We start from the raw sequence: 15,627 nt of genomic DNA, 5'->3' as shown, positions 1-15,627 counted from the left end.
TACCTTTGCCATGAGAAGGACTGCAGTGAGCCCTCTCCCATCAAGTGATTGCTTTCACATTACTGTGGATAACTTATTCCAGATGAAACCACTGGTGTATATGACAGAAGCCAGTCAAGTCTCATACATTGCTGGGGACTCCCAGACAGATGTGCTGGTCCTATCCTGTCAGAGGAAACAGCCAGACCAATATTGGTCAATAGATCTAGTCTGACTGTTAGAATAGTGGAGATCACTGAGGTTTGAGAGAAATACATTTGGAGTGGAAGCACAGACTGATTGTATTTGTTAATGAAGGAAGATGCCTTCACATATGAACTGGCATAGGCAGTCTGTGTCCCCTCATAAAGGTATCTTCCCGATTTGTCGTGGGAAATGTTGATTACAGCTCTCATCAGCTACAGTCCTTAATCAAAAAGAATCACCCAGAGAATGACCTAATTGCATTTGGGGCAGAAGAAACTGAACTGAACTTCAGGTTGTTTCTTTTGTTTTCTAAATGGTGACCACTGTGTTTTATGGGGAAGCCTATTTCTCCATATTACGTTCCATGCTTGCAAAATAAAACATTCCAATTTTTTGAGGGATAAACAGTTTCTTGAAGAAAATGCCCGTGGAATTCCTGTGATAAGGTAAACTCGAGGGGTTGTTTTGAAATGTGTAAGGTTCATGTAAACATACTAGTTTGGCCTTTGGAAAAAGCAGGAACTTGTAGCTATTCCACAGGAAATAAATACCTAACAGTGTAAGGGGAAGTTGAAAGGACAAGCACTTAGTGCTGTACTGCACACACTCAAAATTCTGTATTTAGCATGAAGATGATTCCACTCTTCAAGTGGAGACTTGCTGATGTCAGATGTCTAGGATAGTTAGTGCTTTCATAAATATATATCTAAATAAATATAGGAAAGTATATGTAAATATAAATAATTATTCTGTAAATATAAATAAATAACACAAGCATGCTCCAATTTGCTTTTCTTAAGAAATTATTCTACTTATTCTCTAAGAAAGTGAGTCTAAAACCTGTAATACGGTTAAAAAAAAAAAAGTCATTTATTACATGTTTTTCCCACTGTTATTTTTCTGCCCAAAATTTATGGATCCTTACATTTTTTTCCTTGTTTCATTTGGCTAATCATGAGTTCAGTGCTGACTGAAGCATCTGACAATGTTGCATCTCATTTTTTTTTAATTTTTTTTTTTTTTTCTGTGCTGGTTTTCTTCTGTTTTCAGTAATTCAAAACCAAGAGTTTGAAGAAACTAGAGTTTACACCCACTTCTGAAAACAGCAAATATATTCTTTGAAAATTAAAAGAAACCTTGACAGGCTTGCCTATGTAGTTAAAGTTAAATTGAACTAAATTCTAAGTTAGTGCACAGATGCTATCATTGGCTTAAAACTATTAAACTCTTCTTCAGTGATAACTTTATGGCAATATTTTCCCAATATTCCTAAAAAGATGACAGAATTTAATAGCTTTCTAGTATTTTCAGAGGCCTACTGAAATTAGATGCCCAAGTCCTGGTGGAGGTCAGTGGCATTTAGAAACTAAACATCCTAAAGTTTTTTTGGACACTGTGTCCCTAGGAAATGCCAGCAATAGCCAAATACATATATATATATATATATATATATATATATACATATATATATAATTTGAGACTATTTTTGTACTATTCCACTAATTTTGATTTGGTTCCATCTTATGCCCTCCAGACTGTTGTGATGAATAAGGGAAGTGTTCAGGTGTATTTGAATACTGCTTCCTGTATTGTTTAATCTTATAGCAAAAGATGCTAAGCAATAAAATGTTTTAAAAGGCATATACCTTTTCCTTAGTTTACAGCTGTTGGTAGCCTCAAGTGTTGGAGCTTGCCAGTAGAATTTTTCTTTTCCTGGAGGGTTGGAGGTGAAGCAGTTTTTATTTCCTTGTCTTTTGCTTGATATTACATAACCTCTTGAAGGAAATCAAAATGTAATTGATATTCTGTTTAATAAGTAAGAGACAGGGCTTTAATGCCAGCCAGAACCCGTGTGTGTTGTCTAATATGGTGTCCCAGGTAAAGAATAGCTTAGACACTTCTTAGGGAGTAGAGAAACTGAAAGAAGCTTGATTTGTTAATATTTTGATGTGTAAAGAAGTATGATTAAGCACTGGAAAGAACAGTATAGGAACAGAGGGAGAGAAAAGAAATGTAGGATTTTCTGTGAGAACAGAACGAGAATTCAAAACAGTGTGCTGGAGGAAATGTGAGTTATTAGTGGCTCTCCATCATATTAATTTAGATGAGGTCGCAATATTTGGGTGGAGCCTTGGTCCAAATTAACCCTTATCTGTGAACAAAATGGATCTGCCAGCAGCATTTTGTTTCAGCAGAAACCATATACATAACTAACATAATACTGTGTGAGTATGATTTTGTCAAACCTTACTCTGTTTCCTATGAACCCTGCCATCCCCCAGAATACGTGGGGGTTAGTAAAGATGAACCCAGTAAGCTTAGCATGTAGCTTTAAACCATTTTGAATCTCAGAGGGAGGAATAATTATGCCAAATAAAGCATGTCTTTATAAAAATGGCTGTAACTGTTAGTAGGTTTCTCCTAAGAGCCCGGAGGAACAAAATTGGATAAGGTATAGCCTGTTTAGAAATTGAGATTAAATTTGTGTTGCCTCAGGTTTCAGTCATTCCCAAGGACACTCCACTGTATGTAACTTGTAACCACCCATCTGGCGATGTTACTGGATTATATTGAGATTAGTATCATTCTGCATATTTGCCAGCAACACTAAAAAAAAAAAAAACTGTTTCTGATGTGTAAATGAGTTATTTGTTAAGTGCTTAGAAGCATGCATATTGTGCTTATGGAAGAAAAAGAAAGTCATGTTTCAAGAGGCTTCCTGTAAGAAATGTTTTTTCTTCAGTATTTTTTTCTTCAGTATTTTCTTTCTTGCATGCCTACATAATTATTTTCTGAGCCTATGACTGTGATGTCCAGTAGATAAAATTGGGAATCATAAGGATTACCTACATATTCTTTTGTGGAGAAGAATAATAAATGAGTAACCAAAGAATTTATTACTCTTACTATTTATTGCACAATAATATGGACTTCTGAAATAGGTACAGTCACTCAGAAACTTTGTTTATATGTTATGATTTTCTGAATTTGATATTTAACATTTTTCATTAAACATTAGTTTCTAATTAAGTATTTGCTGGTGATACAAATAATAATAATAATCTAGCTAGTACTGAGATATCAGTGATGCATGCTCATTCTGAATGTAAGGAATATAAGATTTTTTTTTAGTGATTAGAGAATGCTTCTGGTTTTATTTATTTTTTTTTCTCAGAATTACTAAATTTTTCAAACACTTGCATAAGCTATCAGAAAGTTCTGTTGTATGTAAGAAATTGTCAGACTTAAAAAGCGACAATGCAGAATTCCTAGATCATGGCTTCCTTTGCAGTTTATTCACTGATTCTAGCATAAATTGCCTAAGCAGAAATACCCAGTGGCTACCATTCTACTATTTCAAAGTATTTCTACTGAAATGTCATTGCTCAGGGAATAAATTTGTCTTCCTCCCAGGAGATAACTCCTCAAAATCTAATAATTTTTGTGAAGCAAATACTGGAGCATAAGTTGGTAACTTGGTGAAATATCCCAAATACATGTCATCTATCATCCAGTTATTTGCTGATTCCACTTAAAGAAGTGGCCGACTTCCTGCTCATCTACCAATCTCCTCCCTCTCCTCCCTAAAAAAAAAAAAAAAAAAAAAAAAAAAAAAAAAAAAAAAAGACTGTACTTCTATGAAAATGATTGCATTAGCCAACCCTTACAGTTGCAGATATCATAATTATGGGGCAATCATTCTCTGCATGCTTCCATAGTTACTTTTGAGAGTTAATGATCTATTCTCTTTGAATTTTCCAGGAACTCCAGACTGTTCTTTTTCCCCCTTTTAAAGAATTTCAAACACCCTAAAACTTTACTGACAAGTCCCTTGGCTGGAATCCTATCTGATAAATTGTTTCTAGCAACCTCTTGAGAATGAGTGGGCCCGTTGTAAAATAATACCATAATGACACATGACAAATATATAATGTCAGAGATGAACAACCCTGGGCAATCATATAAAATCTCTAAACGCTCCAAGATGTCACCCCATAATCAGCGGAACGCTTTTTCACTTCCTGGTGTACATGTGTTCAGGACTGTTGAACATCATATTGTAGAAGGCTCCTCTCCGTACAAACCACGTCAATGTGCTTGAATGTATGACTCTGGCCAAAGAGAGTAGATTCTTAGCCTAGTTCAGCTGCTTTTGGTGCAACCCCTGGACTCTCAGTGTTTTGTTGGGTTGTTTTTCTGTGTGCTTGTTTTTTAATAACTTACTATTGTTTAACAGATCAAGGATCATAGGGGGACTAGAAATATCTATACTTAATAAAATGAAAGCTAAACAAATTAAAATAAAAAGTTAAAAAAAAAAGTATGGTCATGAGCTTGTTCCACCTCATGTTCCTATTGATTCCTTATCAGATACAAACCTTCTTGATCCTAAAACCCATTTGTTTTTGTCTGATGTCTGCAAACATTCCTCCTCACCATGAGACAGTGCCATGCTTCTGGAAACATAATTGTTTGGGAAACTGAAACCCTCCTCTGGTTTCAGAGACTGGGGGCTGCTGTAATGTTCTAGATTTTACTTGTCTGATTTATTAATGTGAAACATGCTTCAGAAATATCTTGGTCATAACATATGGTTTTTGTGTTCTGAAAATTTGGACAGTTGATAGCTGTTGCTTCATTAAAAAATAAAATAAAATTGTTAGAAAAAAAAATATCAAAGTAGCACCGATTCTCAAAAATGAAAGTGTTATAAATACTGCCTGAGTACAGATGATGTGATACTGATGGAGAAGCAGTGAGAGAGTATCACTGTTGCAATTGGGCTTGCCCCTCACCTACGAAGTTCCTCAATAAGATTGTCTCTCTTGCTTTGTGCATTTGGCTAAACACAGATGCAACTTAGCAGAACTAAATTATGCTTATGAATCTCCAGTTGTGATTATAACTGGATATGACATAGTTTTAAATGCAGGATAAGCCTCTTCAATTTTATGTCTTCCCAAACTATAGGGGCAGAAAGTATTTAACTAAATCTGAACTTCCTGTGTGAGTTATCTTTCATATGTAGATGATGAGGATCTACAAGTACACAGAGCCGTGCTTGTCCTTCTTTGAGCATCACAGTTAACCGTTGCCTGAGGGCAAGGATGTGATCTGGCCAGAGGGCATGAAGACAGAATAGTCTGAGCAATGTCACTTGTGGCCAGTGATAAGCATTCTGCCTGTTTCTCTTGAATGGAACCAAGGTCAGGAGATCTGTTTCCTCCCTAAATTGAAGAAATACATTGAAACCTGATGTGCACCATCAACTAATGCTTCATGCTACCACTTAGTCCAGCAAACTGAAACTGGACGGAGCAAAGATGCTCCTGGCTGTCATCCTTTCCGCTGCCATGTTAGCTGATGAGATCTCAGTCTGGACCAGAAGGAAAGTGCATGCAACTCATGACCTCTTGCTGGGAGAAAACAACCTGAGGCAATTTTGGCAGAGCTGACACTGGGAAAGATGTGGAACGGAGCTCCAGCTGCTTTGCTACTGCACATGCTGCTTCCACAATCCACATTTCAGCCCCTTCGTATCCCTCATGGGAAAATCCAATAAGAATGAAGACCATACAGCTGGTGGGGTGGACAGAGCTGGTATCAATGAGATGGGGCACGGTGGGGCTGGACTGACTGCAATTCTAAATACATAAACATCATTTATATAAATTGCCTAATATCATTTAAAATGAAGAAAATGTAATCGAATAATTGCAATCACATGTAATTATTCCTTAGTTCTTAGAGAGAATATTTCTTTTTCAAATATAGCTTGCTGACGATCAGGGATTGGTGTTGATGACGACTGTCGCCATGCCGGTATTTAGTAAGCAAAATGAAACTGTAAGTACTCAGACTGTTTCTGCCATGAGATAATAGGGTGACTACATGGAAGGTGATTTGGGGGACCTAACAAAGGTTTTACCCTGCTCTCATAAACTGTATTCTTTTCTTCTTCTTCTGTCTGCAGTTATTATCCCTTTGTTAGCATTAACATCTGCACAAATAATCACAAATACCTATACTCTAGAAACTGTAATAAAATAATGAAACCATATGTCTAAGAGAAAATCTCAGATGGTGCTGGATCTTAGTGTCTTTTTTCTTCTGTATTATCTTCTTACAGCAAATAATCTATATATTTTTTCTTCTTTGCACTGTTATGCTTCTATTGTGTAGATCCAGAATTTAATTACTCATGTGTCTATGTTATGTATATATCTGTGTACTTTTTTTTTTAATTTAACATGTTTAAGAAAATTATATGTACTTTCCCCTTAATGCTTAATATTTTTCTTTTGTCTACCAAGTGACAGGATAAATTGGGAGTGAAGGGAATAACACATTTTTAACAGTTTTTTTTTCTTGTTTAGAAACTATTTTGCATGAGGAAATTTTCTGTTGAGGGACTCAAAAACTATTGAAAGTTTGCATGCCTTTTCTATTTGAATTGCAGATGAAGTAGAAAGGAGCACTATTACTGATTAAATGACTGTTTGATCAGATGACCCGCACCAGTCTCTGCTGTCCACACGTTTCAGATAATCTATTCGCTTCTGCAGAGTAGCTGTGATGTGAAATTAGTGGTGGGAATGTTCATTATTGGCATGGTTCTGAGTGCATGTTTTATTGTTCTTTTCAGAGATCCAAAGGGATTCTCCTGGGAGTAGTTGGCACAGATGTCCCAGTTAAAGAGCTTTTAAAAACTATTCCAAAATACAAGGTAATTCACAAACGATGATATGTCCTTTATGCACAGTATAATATGTGATATATTATTTATTTAGCATGTTAATTTACATATGCAAATTTACTAGCATATGGAGGATAGAGGGCAATTCTATATTTCTTCATAGCTGTGTATTGTCTGGTGGCTAAATATCATTGGTCCTGAGGTGAAGTGCAGTTTTTAATACCAGAATTAATGTATGGCATCATCTTCAATTTTTTGCAGATCACAGGGTACACTAGAAGGTAATATATATCAAGTGTCAACTTTAATAAAATCTATGAAGCAATTCAACCACACAATATAACCAGAATACCACACAAAATAACAAGGAACTCACGGAAACCATTCAAAAATCATGCCTTTAGGAATCCTGCCTGTGTGTAGCACTTCCTGTCCCAAATTATTCTCCATGAATTAAAGCAAGCAGCACATTTCAGGAATCTGAGCAGGTTCCTGTCCAACCAGACTAGTGGTTCCATCTCTCCTATCCAGTCTTTTTTAGATATTTTTCCAAAGTCAAAGACAACTCTACTATAATTTTGTTAAAAAACAATTATGATAAAAGTTTGCAAAACTTCCTGCACTTCATCCATTGTGAAACATTTGTAACCTGGTAAAAGTCAGTTTCAAGCAGATGCAAATATTTAATTTATTTTAATTTAAATTTGATACAGCACATTGGTATTTCAGTACATCTGTATCTCTGAAATAGTTGACTGTAGTCCTGTTTTAGTCACAAATGAAAATTAAAGGAATTTCTGGTTAAATTCCAGTGGACAAGTAAGCACATAATATGGTACTGTAGGCAGCCTTTACTAGAGAGGCTAACCATTGGAATAGCTACATTTTGACATGTACCTGTACTGAGCATAAATTTGTCTGTCATACTTTCCTTGTAATTAGCTGCTATGTTCTCATTTAATGATTTCTAAAAGTGGGGAGGAATAAGTTGACTTATGAGTGCCTTTGAATATTCCTACATGTTTTTGTATATAATTCTAGTTAGGAGGGAGGAAAAATCTATCCTTTTTAATTCTAATTTTAATACATTAGCAATTACCAAATGATTTTGTAGATCAATATGCAATAACTGGATAGTTGTAATTAAATTAGATTTTGATTTTAAAAAATGCATAAAATACTGATGGTAATATTGATAAGGGTGTTTTGCAAGAATTTCTTGGGACCTGGATCCCGCTGGGCTAGGCACTACGCAAACACAGAACAGAAATGTTGTCCCAGCTTGATAAAAGCTTTCAGTCTATGGGGAAAGGCATCAGATGACTACTCATTGATACCAGGATGTGGTGAAGAGAGGCACTGTGTATCAGGATAAATTATAGAACAGTCTCAGCGCACAAAACACTGCAGGTAGTTTACGACAACTTAAATTATACCTTTTAAGTATACAGAATCAGTAGAAGGTGGCAGAGAAGGGGGCATGTGTAAAATTACATGTGTAAAATCTGGAGCTATGAAAATAATCCTTGGAGCAGCCTTCCAAGGAACTATGGGTGGAGCAAGCTTCATTTGTAGTGGAAAGGAAGAACAATGTTGTAGTAACTGCAGGTACAATTGACGAAAGCCTGTCTCTTCATGGCTGAATGGAAAAGGCCAAGTCATAGAGATGTTATTTAGAAGGCATTTGTGAGATTTGGACGTATTCTGAATACAAGAACATAGAGTGTGAGGCCTGAATAACAGGTATTGGAGCAGATTTATTCAGAGTGATTCAGAAAAGAAGATAGGCAAGGAGATTATAATTTCTGGTTTTTTCATATGATATTATAAAAGACAGTTTTCTGAGGAAGTAATATATGATCCTCGTTCTGAATATGAGACTATTTGAAGGAACATATTTCAGAATGTAATGCAAGAGAAGATTATTACAAGAGGCACCAATATCATGCAATACAGTTAAGTTAGTGAAATCGTTTGAGTTATAACTTCCAGTCTCACATACCATAAACATTTCTCAACAGTAAAAAGACCATGCAATTTCAAGAGCATAATCACCCCTGGGACCCATTCCTGTAGAGGCAGCATGTGAAATAAAATTCACACAGGGATATAAAATGATCGTTTGGAAATAGAATTCTGCTGACCTGGAATTCTCTCAGCTTGGATGAGATGTATTTTATGCCGAGGAAGATGAATAATAACAATGAGCTATTTTCAGCAGTAATTATCCAGACTAAACTTCCCCAGATGTCAGTGGGAGTTTGTCCTCAATAAGGTAGGGCTGGATTTAGTTTTCATGTGGCATTCTTACAGCAGTTACAAAAAGTTTTTCGTTTCTGAATCAGTCTGTCATTTAGAAAGGGAGTTCAAGGTTTACAATTGCAATACTGCTGTAAGCAGTACTCTCTCTCAAACCAAAGCATTTTATGTGCAAAGAGTGTACAGTTTCACAGATTGCACAATACACAATAAAATGCTACCCTTGGAGTCCTGGTATGCTTCAAACAGGCAAATATTTTTTTCTTACGAAGTATGCCACCCACATTTGTTTCCTTACCTGACTTCCAGTGCTTGGACATCATTCTGCAGTTATCAACACAGACAAATTATACTCAAGATCTGATATTTAGCCAACAGCTAGCTTGCTTGTCATACTATAATAGGTAAAATATGTCCACTGTTAATATTTTGGTTCTCCTTCCTTTATGAAGAGATGCCAAGAACATATCACCTTCTATTACTTTCACTGAAGTTTGTTGCTTTAGGAAAACTGCTAATTTACTAAACAATCTTCTATACAACAGACACAGTTGACCATATACAATCATTCACAGAAAGACATGGTATAAATCTACCTGGCATGTTTTCTTTATGACCTTGCCATAATGTCCTTCTGTGTTGTATATTCCCAGAAGATTATGGAAGCCAACAGACTTGCTGTCCTACTTAGCTTAGAAAAGCTTCTGACTTGTCAACCTTTCTCACGTTGCTTTACGCTGGACAAATTCTTGAGGACCCACTTCATCAAAGCATTTAAGAATCAACTGAAGTGTAAAAAGAAAAAAAAGAAAAAAGTGCTTATAATTAAACCACTTCGTTAATCACATTGATGAATAAGGACAGTTTGTTCAGCCAGATCATTGATAGGGAAGAATTATGTTTTCAAAAGTTTATTTCTTAGTAGGAGAAATGCGAAGCAAATACCAAAGCAAGATATGTCTGGGTTGTGGGTTTTTGTTTGTTTGCTTCGTTTTGTTTTGATACCTCAACAACAAATTATGATGCTTACGTGAGGATATAGTGAGTGAAACAGAATTACATTCACCATGAGCAGTTTAACAACTGCATGGGTCATTGCTTCTGAAGCGAAAAGAACTGAGTGAGAAAGCATACATAGCAAGGTGTACGTTCTTGGCACGGTAGAAGTCAGTTACACACTGAACCTGCAGAAAGATTCCATATTATCATCACGTTTATGCTAAGAAGGGATGTTCGAATGACCACATGAATGATTTGAAGGTACATTTATTGCAGTCAGTGGGTGCAACCAACTGTGTAATAGGCATATTGTTAAAAGGGTAGTATTGTTATTTAAATAAGTACAGTGCTAAATTTGATTACATATTCCGTTAGGCCTCATAAAGCATTTCATTGCTCTCAAATGACCTCCCATAGTTCCACTCGGTACGAATATGTAAATTACATGATTTTTTTAGTAGAAGTATGCCTTTTTCTGTGTCTCTAAATGAACTTGAATTAACAGAGAGGTAAAATGCTCGTAAGGCTGGTAGATGTAAATATCACATATGGCAGGCCACTGCTTGCTCAGTGTAGCCATACATCTAGTTTCATTGATTTAAATGATTCCTCTCTAACACCACTTATGAAGTGAAGTAAGCTGAACCTACTCACTGCTGGGAATGTGTGAATTTACTAAATGTCAGCACACCTCTGCTTTGGCAAATGTTGTATGTGACGTGCTATGGTGTCTCATATATATGTATCTAACTAATTCACTCCAAGGTACATAGAAGTAAGTGCAGTAGATAGCAAAGTGTGTGTGACATTCTAAAATTGTGCTATATGCTGAATTTGTCACAATGACAGGTTCTCATTTTCAAAAATGTCAAGGATCAAAGTTCTGCATATATTATAATGAAATACTGTGTGGGCTTTAAGAATGCCAGTTTTAAGCCCTGGATAACTAAATGTTTTTCTTTTTTGTTTAAGAATTTACTGGAGACCGTGCTAATTAGCATTTCTTTCTCATTTACTCTTACAGTTAGGCATTCATGGATACGCTTTTGCAATTACAAACAATGGATATATTTTGACTCATCCAGAACTTAGGCCTTTGGTAAGAATACCGTTTACTTTTCTATTTTATCTAGATATACATGTTGCATTTGTTTTTCTTTTAGTGTGAAAAAGATAATAATCATTAAAAAAAATACAACGGGTGAGTTACCTTATAACTATACTATACTCTATAGCTGTTACTATATATAATGCTTTATAACACTTTATAATGCTTGGTAAGTTTACTTCTGGAAATGAAGGTTAGCATGAAAAAAAACAACAAGAATAAATATACCAGTTGCTCTGCAAAGGAGGCAGGCCTCCATTGCTGAAAAATGGCAAAGCCAAAAATTGCTGTAATTATGTTCATTTTATGTTGAAATAGAATGCCGTAATGCTCTATTGCTGCGTAATAACCCCTATTTGTCATGTTAAAGTGTTAAAGCTAATTTAATATGTGTACATACATTTCAATAAAGCATATTTTTAAGCAAAATAAGGGCACAAGGGATTTTCGTACTAAAGGAGAAATAGCTGTAAATTTTGCCTTTAGTTTCCCTTATCATCATCTTTGCATTAATCACAGTAAGAAAAATAGAAGTGCCTGTTACGCAAATGTTTATCAGCCTAATACCCTAGAGAACTGGTAAATTCTTGATTGCATCATTGTTTAGGAACAGCACGTGCAAGTGTTCCATCACTATCAAATCTTAGTAAAGCATTGGTATTAATGATTCCACTGCTGTACACACATGGATGCCATATGTATTTCGTATGCAGGCACTTCAAGTAATGTCTGACTTCAACAGTATTTTAGTAGAAAACAAATATTAATGGGATGGATAATTTCATATAAAATTATTGAAAACCATGTTTTAAAAAATCATTAGCATATCTGATGTTTTCATTCATCACAAGCATTTTGTATTTCTAAGATTTGGGCTAGGAATTACACAATTAACATTTGTATTTGTACTTATTGTTTCCCTATTTACTTTTAAACTGGAGTAATGAAAAGTTCAACACGGGGACTTTCATGGATGAATGGAAAAACTTGCTCAGTAACTTCACTGTAAAAACAGACAACTAGTCTAATAACAAAAGAGACATTATGGTATCTTTGAAGGAATTTTAAAGTAAATGGTTTCATTATTATTTTTCTTCTAAGAATATCACTTATGATTCTGGTAGAATTTCTTAACAGATATGGAAAGGAAGACAAGATCTGGTGAGAATTTGGCAAATAACTAAACAATAAGCAATACAATTTTCAGAAATGACTCTTGCAAATTAACCAGTTGTCTTATTTTATCATTTCAGTGGTAAGTCACCAAAGCTATATATCCAGGTGTAGACAGCTCAGATCCCAGTCAGTTAAGTTAGTGTGTTTCAGTGACCGTTTTTTGCTGAAGTAGTCCTTTTACCTATACACTCCCTACAGATGATTTCTCATAACAATGAATTTGTATCCCCTTGTTTTATGGGAAGCAGAACCTCTGCTACCCAAACTATTAGGGAATATAAAACTTCCAACCTCAGCAGAAGCAGTTTACTCTTAAGGAAGATAGCAAGCTCTGAATTGATCCCAAAGCACTTTATCTCTTCGCCAAGATATCTTCTGTCTCTACAAGAGAGTAGAGACTATCTCTACAGGATAGTACATACTTCTCAAGTACATACTACAAGAATCTCCAGAACCCTATTACCAGCAGTGTCCAACATAAGATTCTTCCTGAGGAAGATGCAGGAACTGAGTAAGAGGATGTGGAAAAGCCTCACAGCAGTTAGCGTAACTTTTGAGTTTCAGATAAGCTTCTGCTCATAAACACATTTGGTTCTGATTTTTTAACGTTAAAGCCTCTTAGGGTGGATACTTCCGTTACCCATACTAACATACTCATTTTCGTCAGTCAGCTTGACTTCTCATAGTAATGATTTTTCCCATTGAAACTGTTTTATGCAGTTTTTATTTTTAATTCAGTTTTAAAATTTCATTAGAAAAAGATTTTATGAATATGGAAAGCAGAAGCTTGTAGTCTATCATTTCTTTTCCGTTTCTTTCTTTGTGTAGTAATTTGTGATGGTTATCTAATTGAATCATTTCACCACAACAATCAACAAATATTTTAATCTCTTGCTGTAATGTTTTTCTACACTTACGTTTCTACATATTGTTGACATATTCTTTTTATCATTCTGACCTCTTATCTATCCTTTTTTTCGATGTTCTTCACTGTTCTGACTGAGGTTGGCCACTGAACTTTCTTTGGCAACTGTAGCAAAGAAGAGGCAGCAATAGGGGCTGTGATAACCTCTTTAGAGCACCTGGATTGTATACACAGAATTTTAGTGCACCTTCAGGTCTCTTCTGTGCATCTTCACTACCTTGTTACCCCATCCATGTCAAGTGACTATTTGTGCAATTTTACTTTTAGCTCATATCCAGCTGTATCATAGACAAACTGGCTGCTCTTGGCTTGGACTGGTGTACGCTTCGTTGGGTTAAAAACTGGCTGGGTAGCCGGGCCCAAAGAGTTGTGGTGAATGGAGTTAAATCCAGTTGGAGGCCGGTCACTAGTGGAGTCCCCCAGGGCTCAGTACTGGGGCCAGTTCTCTTTAATATCTTTATCGATGATCTGGATGAGGGGATTGAGTGCACCCTCAGTAAGTTTGCAGACGACACCAAGTTAGGTGCGTGTCGATCTGCTCGAGTTTAGGAAGGCTCCGCAGGAGGATCTGGATAGGCTGGACCGATGGGCTGAGGCCAACTGTATGAGGTTCAACAAGGCCAAGTGCCGGGTCCTGCACCTGGGGCACAACAACCCCAAGCAGCGCTACAGGCTGGGAGATGAGTGGTTGGAAAGCTGCCTGGCAGAGAAGGACCTGGGAGTATTGGTTGATAGCCGGCTGAATATGAGCCAGCAGTGTGCTCAGGTGGCCAAGAAGGCCAACAGCATTCTGGCTTGCATAAGAAACAGTATGGCCAGCAGGGCTGGGGAAGTGATTGTCCCCCTGTACTCGGCTCTGGTTGAGGTTGCACCTCGAGTACTGGGTTCAGTTTTGGGCCCCTCGCTACAAGAAGGACATTGAGGTGCTCGAGCTAGTCCAGAGAAGGGCAACGAAGCTGGTGAGGGTTCTGGAGAACAAGTCTTACGAGGAGCGGCTGAGGGAGCTGGGATTATTTAGCCTGGAGAAGAGGAGGCTCGCGGGCGACCTTGTCACACTCTACAGGTACCTCAAAGGAGGCTGTAGCGAGGTGGGGGTTGGTCTATTCTCCCACGTGTCACACGTGACAGGATGAGGGGGAATGGGCTAAAGTTGTGCCAGGGGAGGTTTAGGTTGGATATTAGGAAGAACTTCTTTACTGAAAGGGTTGTTAGGCATTGGAATGGGCTGCCCAGGGAAGTGGTTGAGTCACCATCCCTGGAGGTCTTTAAGAGACATTTAGATGTTGAACTTAGTGATATGGTTTAGTGGAGAACTTGTTAGTGTTAGGTCAGAGGTTGGACTAGGTGATCTTGGAGGTCTCTTCCAACCTAGATGATTCTGTGATGCTGTGATTCTGTGATAACCTAAAAATTCCTTAAAAGAGACAAAGTTATGAGCAGACTGACTAGATCTGATATTTGACTGTGCTGGCATTCTGTATGCAATGCTAGCATTCTTTGCTATTTGAAATATGTTAGACTAATCATGTTCATTATTCTTAGTGGTTAAAATGATTAAATAAATGTTGTTTTGCTATTTTGTAAGCTTTTTATATTAACCTTTTTTTGTGTGTGAAATGCCAGTGTAGGGAGAGGTTGTCTTCAAAATTTTGCAGCTGTTGGAAAGGAAAATTTGATGGATTTGGTTTAGTTCATGATCAGTCGCTACACTCAATGTTTTTTCTTATCTCTGTATGTATGAAAATCCATGTATTTTTTTTATATCCCATTCTAAACTACATATAATGTATTTTTAATAGCATTCCCAAATTTTCATAATACTAAAATTGTGACATGGTTTTGATCCCCCCTATATATATATATATATATATTAATTAAATCCTCTGGTATCACAGGTACATCTAATGGCCTATATTCGTTCGCAAGCCATAGGAATATATATTTGAAAGTTCCCTATCTGCATTACAAGAATTTGACAACATGCATGTGCTGCATTGTTTCTTTTTCTTCTGGCAAATTACTTCAAGGATTTTTCCAAAATAATAGTATCAATTCTTTATAGAATTGATATTTTAATAAACAAAAGGAAATAAAGTCCAGGAAAAGTGGATAGTTTAGACTGACAGAGGGTGGTATCTGATTTCCTTATTTCTGTTGTGGTGGCACGTTTTTATGAGGCAAAAGGTGGTTTTCTGTTACTATCCCTAGCCCCAGTATATATCTCGAAGGGCCTTATTTCATTACCTTACACAGGAGTCTCTCTAAAATCAGAACATT

At 36.4% G+C, this 15,627-nt stretch overlaps 1 protein-coding gene across 10 annotated transcripts in view; it reads left to right on the top strand.

Moving 5' to 3' along the window:
- Positions 1-15,627, top strand: part of CACNA2D3 (calcium voltage-gated channel auxiliary subunit alpha2delta 3) — a 493,098-nt gene that overhangs the window by 368,566 nt on the left and 108,905 nt on the right. For 9 of the 10 annotated variants that reach the window (XR_005822833.1, XM_040568227.1, XM_040568219.1 and 6 more), the window contains 3 exons: positions 5,962-6,033; positions 6,833-6,913; positions 11,166-11,240. Coding sequence is in view for 9 of the 10 variants with exons in the window: in XM_040568227.1 (XP_040424161.1) it covers positions 5,962-6,033; positions 6,833-6,913; positions 11,166-11,240 (228 nt within the window). In the remaining variant the exon portion in view is untranslated. The remainder of the gene's footprint in view (positions 1-5,961; positions 6,034-6,832; positions 6,914-11,165; positions 11,241-15,627) is intronic. The other variant, XM_040568220.1, reaches the window with a different exon arrangement.

This window comes from Cygnus olor, chromosome 10 (genome assembly GCF_009769625.2).
Source record: "Cygnus olor isolate bCygOlo1 chromosome 10, bCygOlo1.pri.v2, whole genome shotgun sequence".
In the NCBI taxonomy this organism is placed as follows: Eukaryota; Metazoa; Chordata; class Aves; order Anseriformes; family Anatidae; genus Cygnus; species Cygnus olor.
This window is presented reverse-complemented; position numbering and strand designations above follow the sequence as displayed.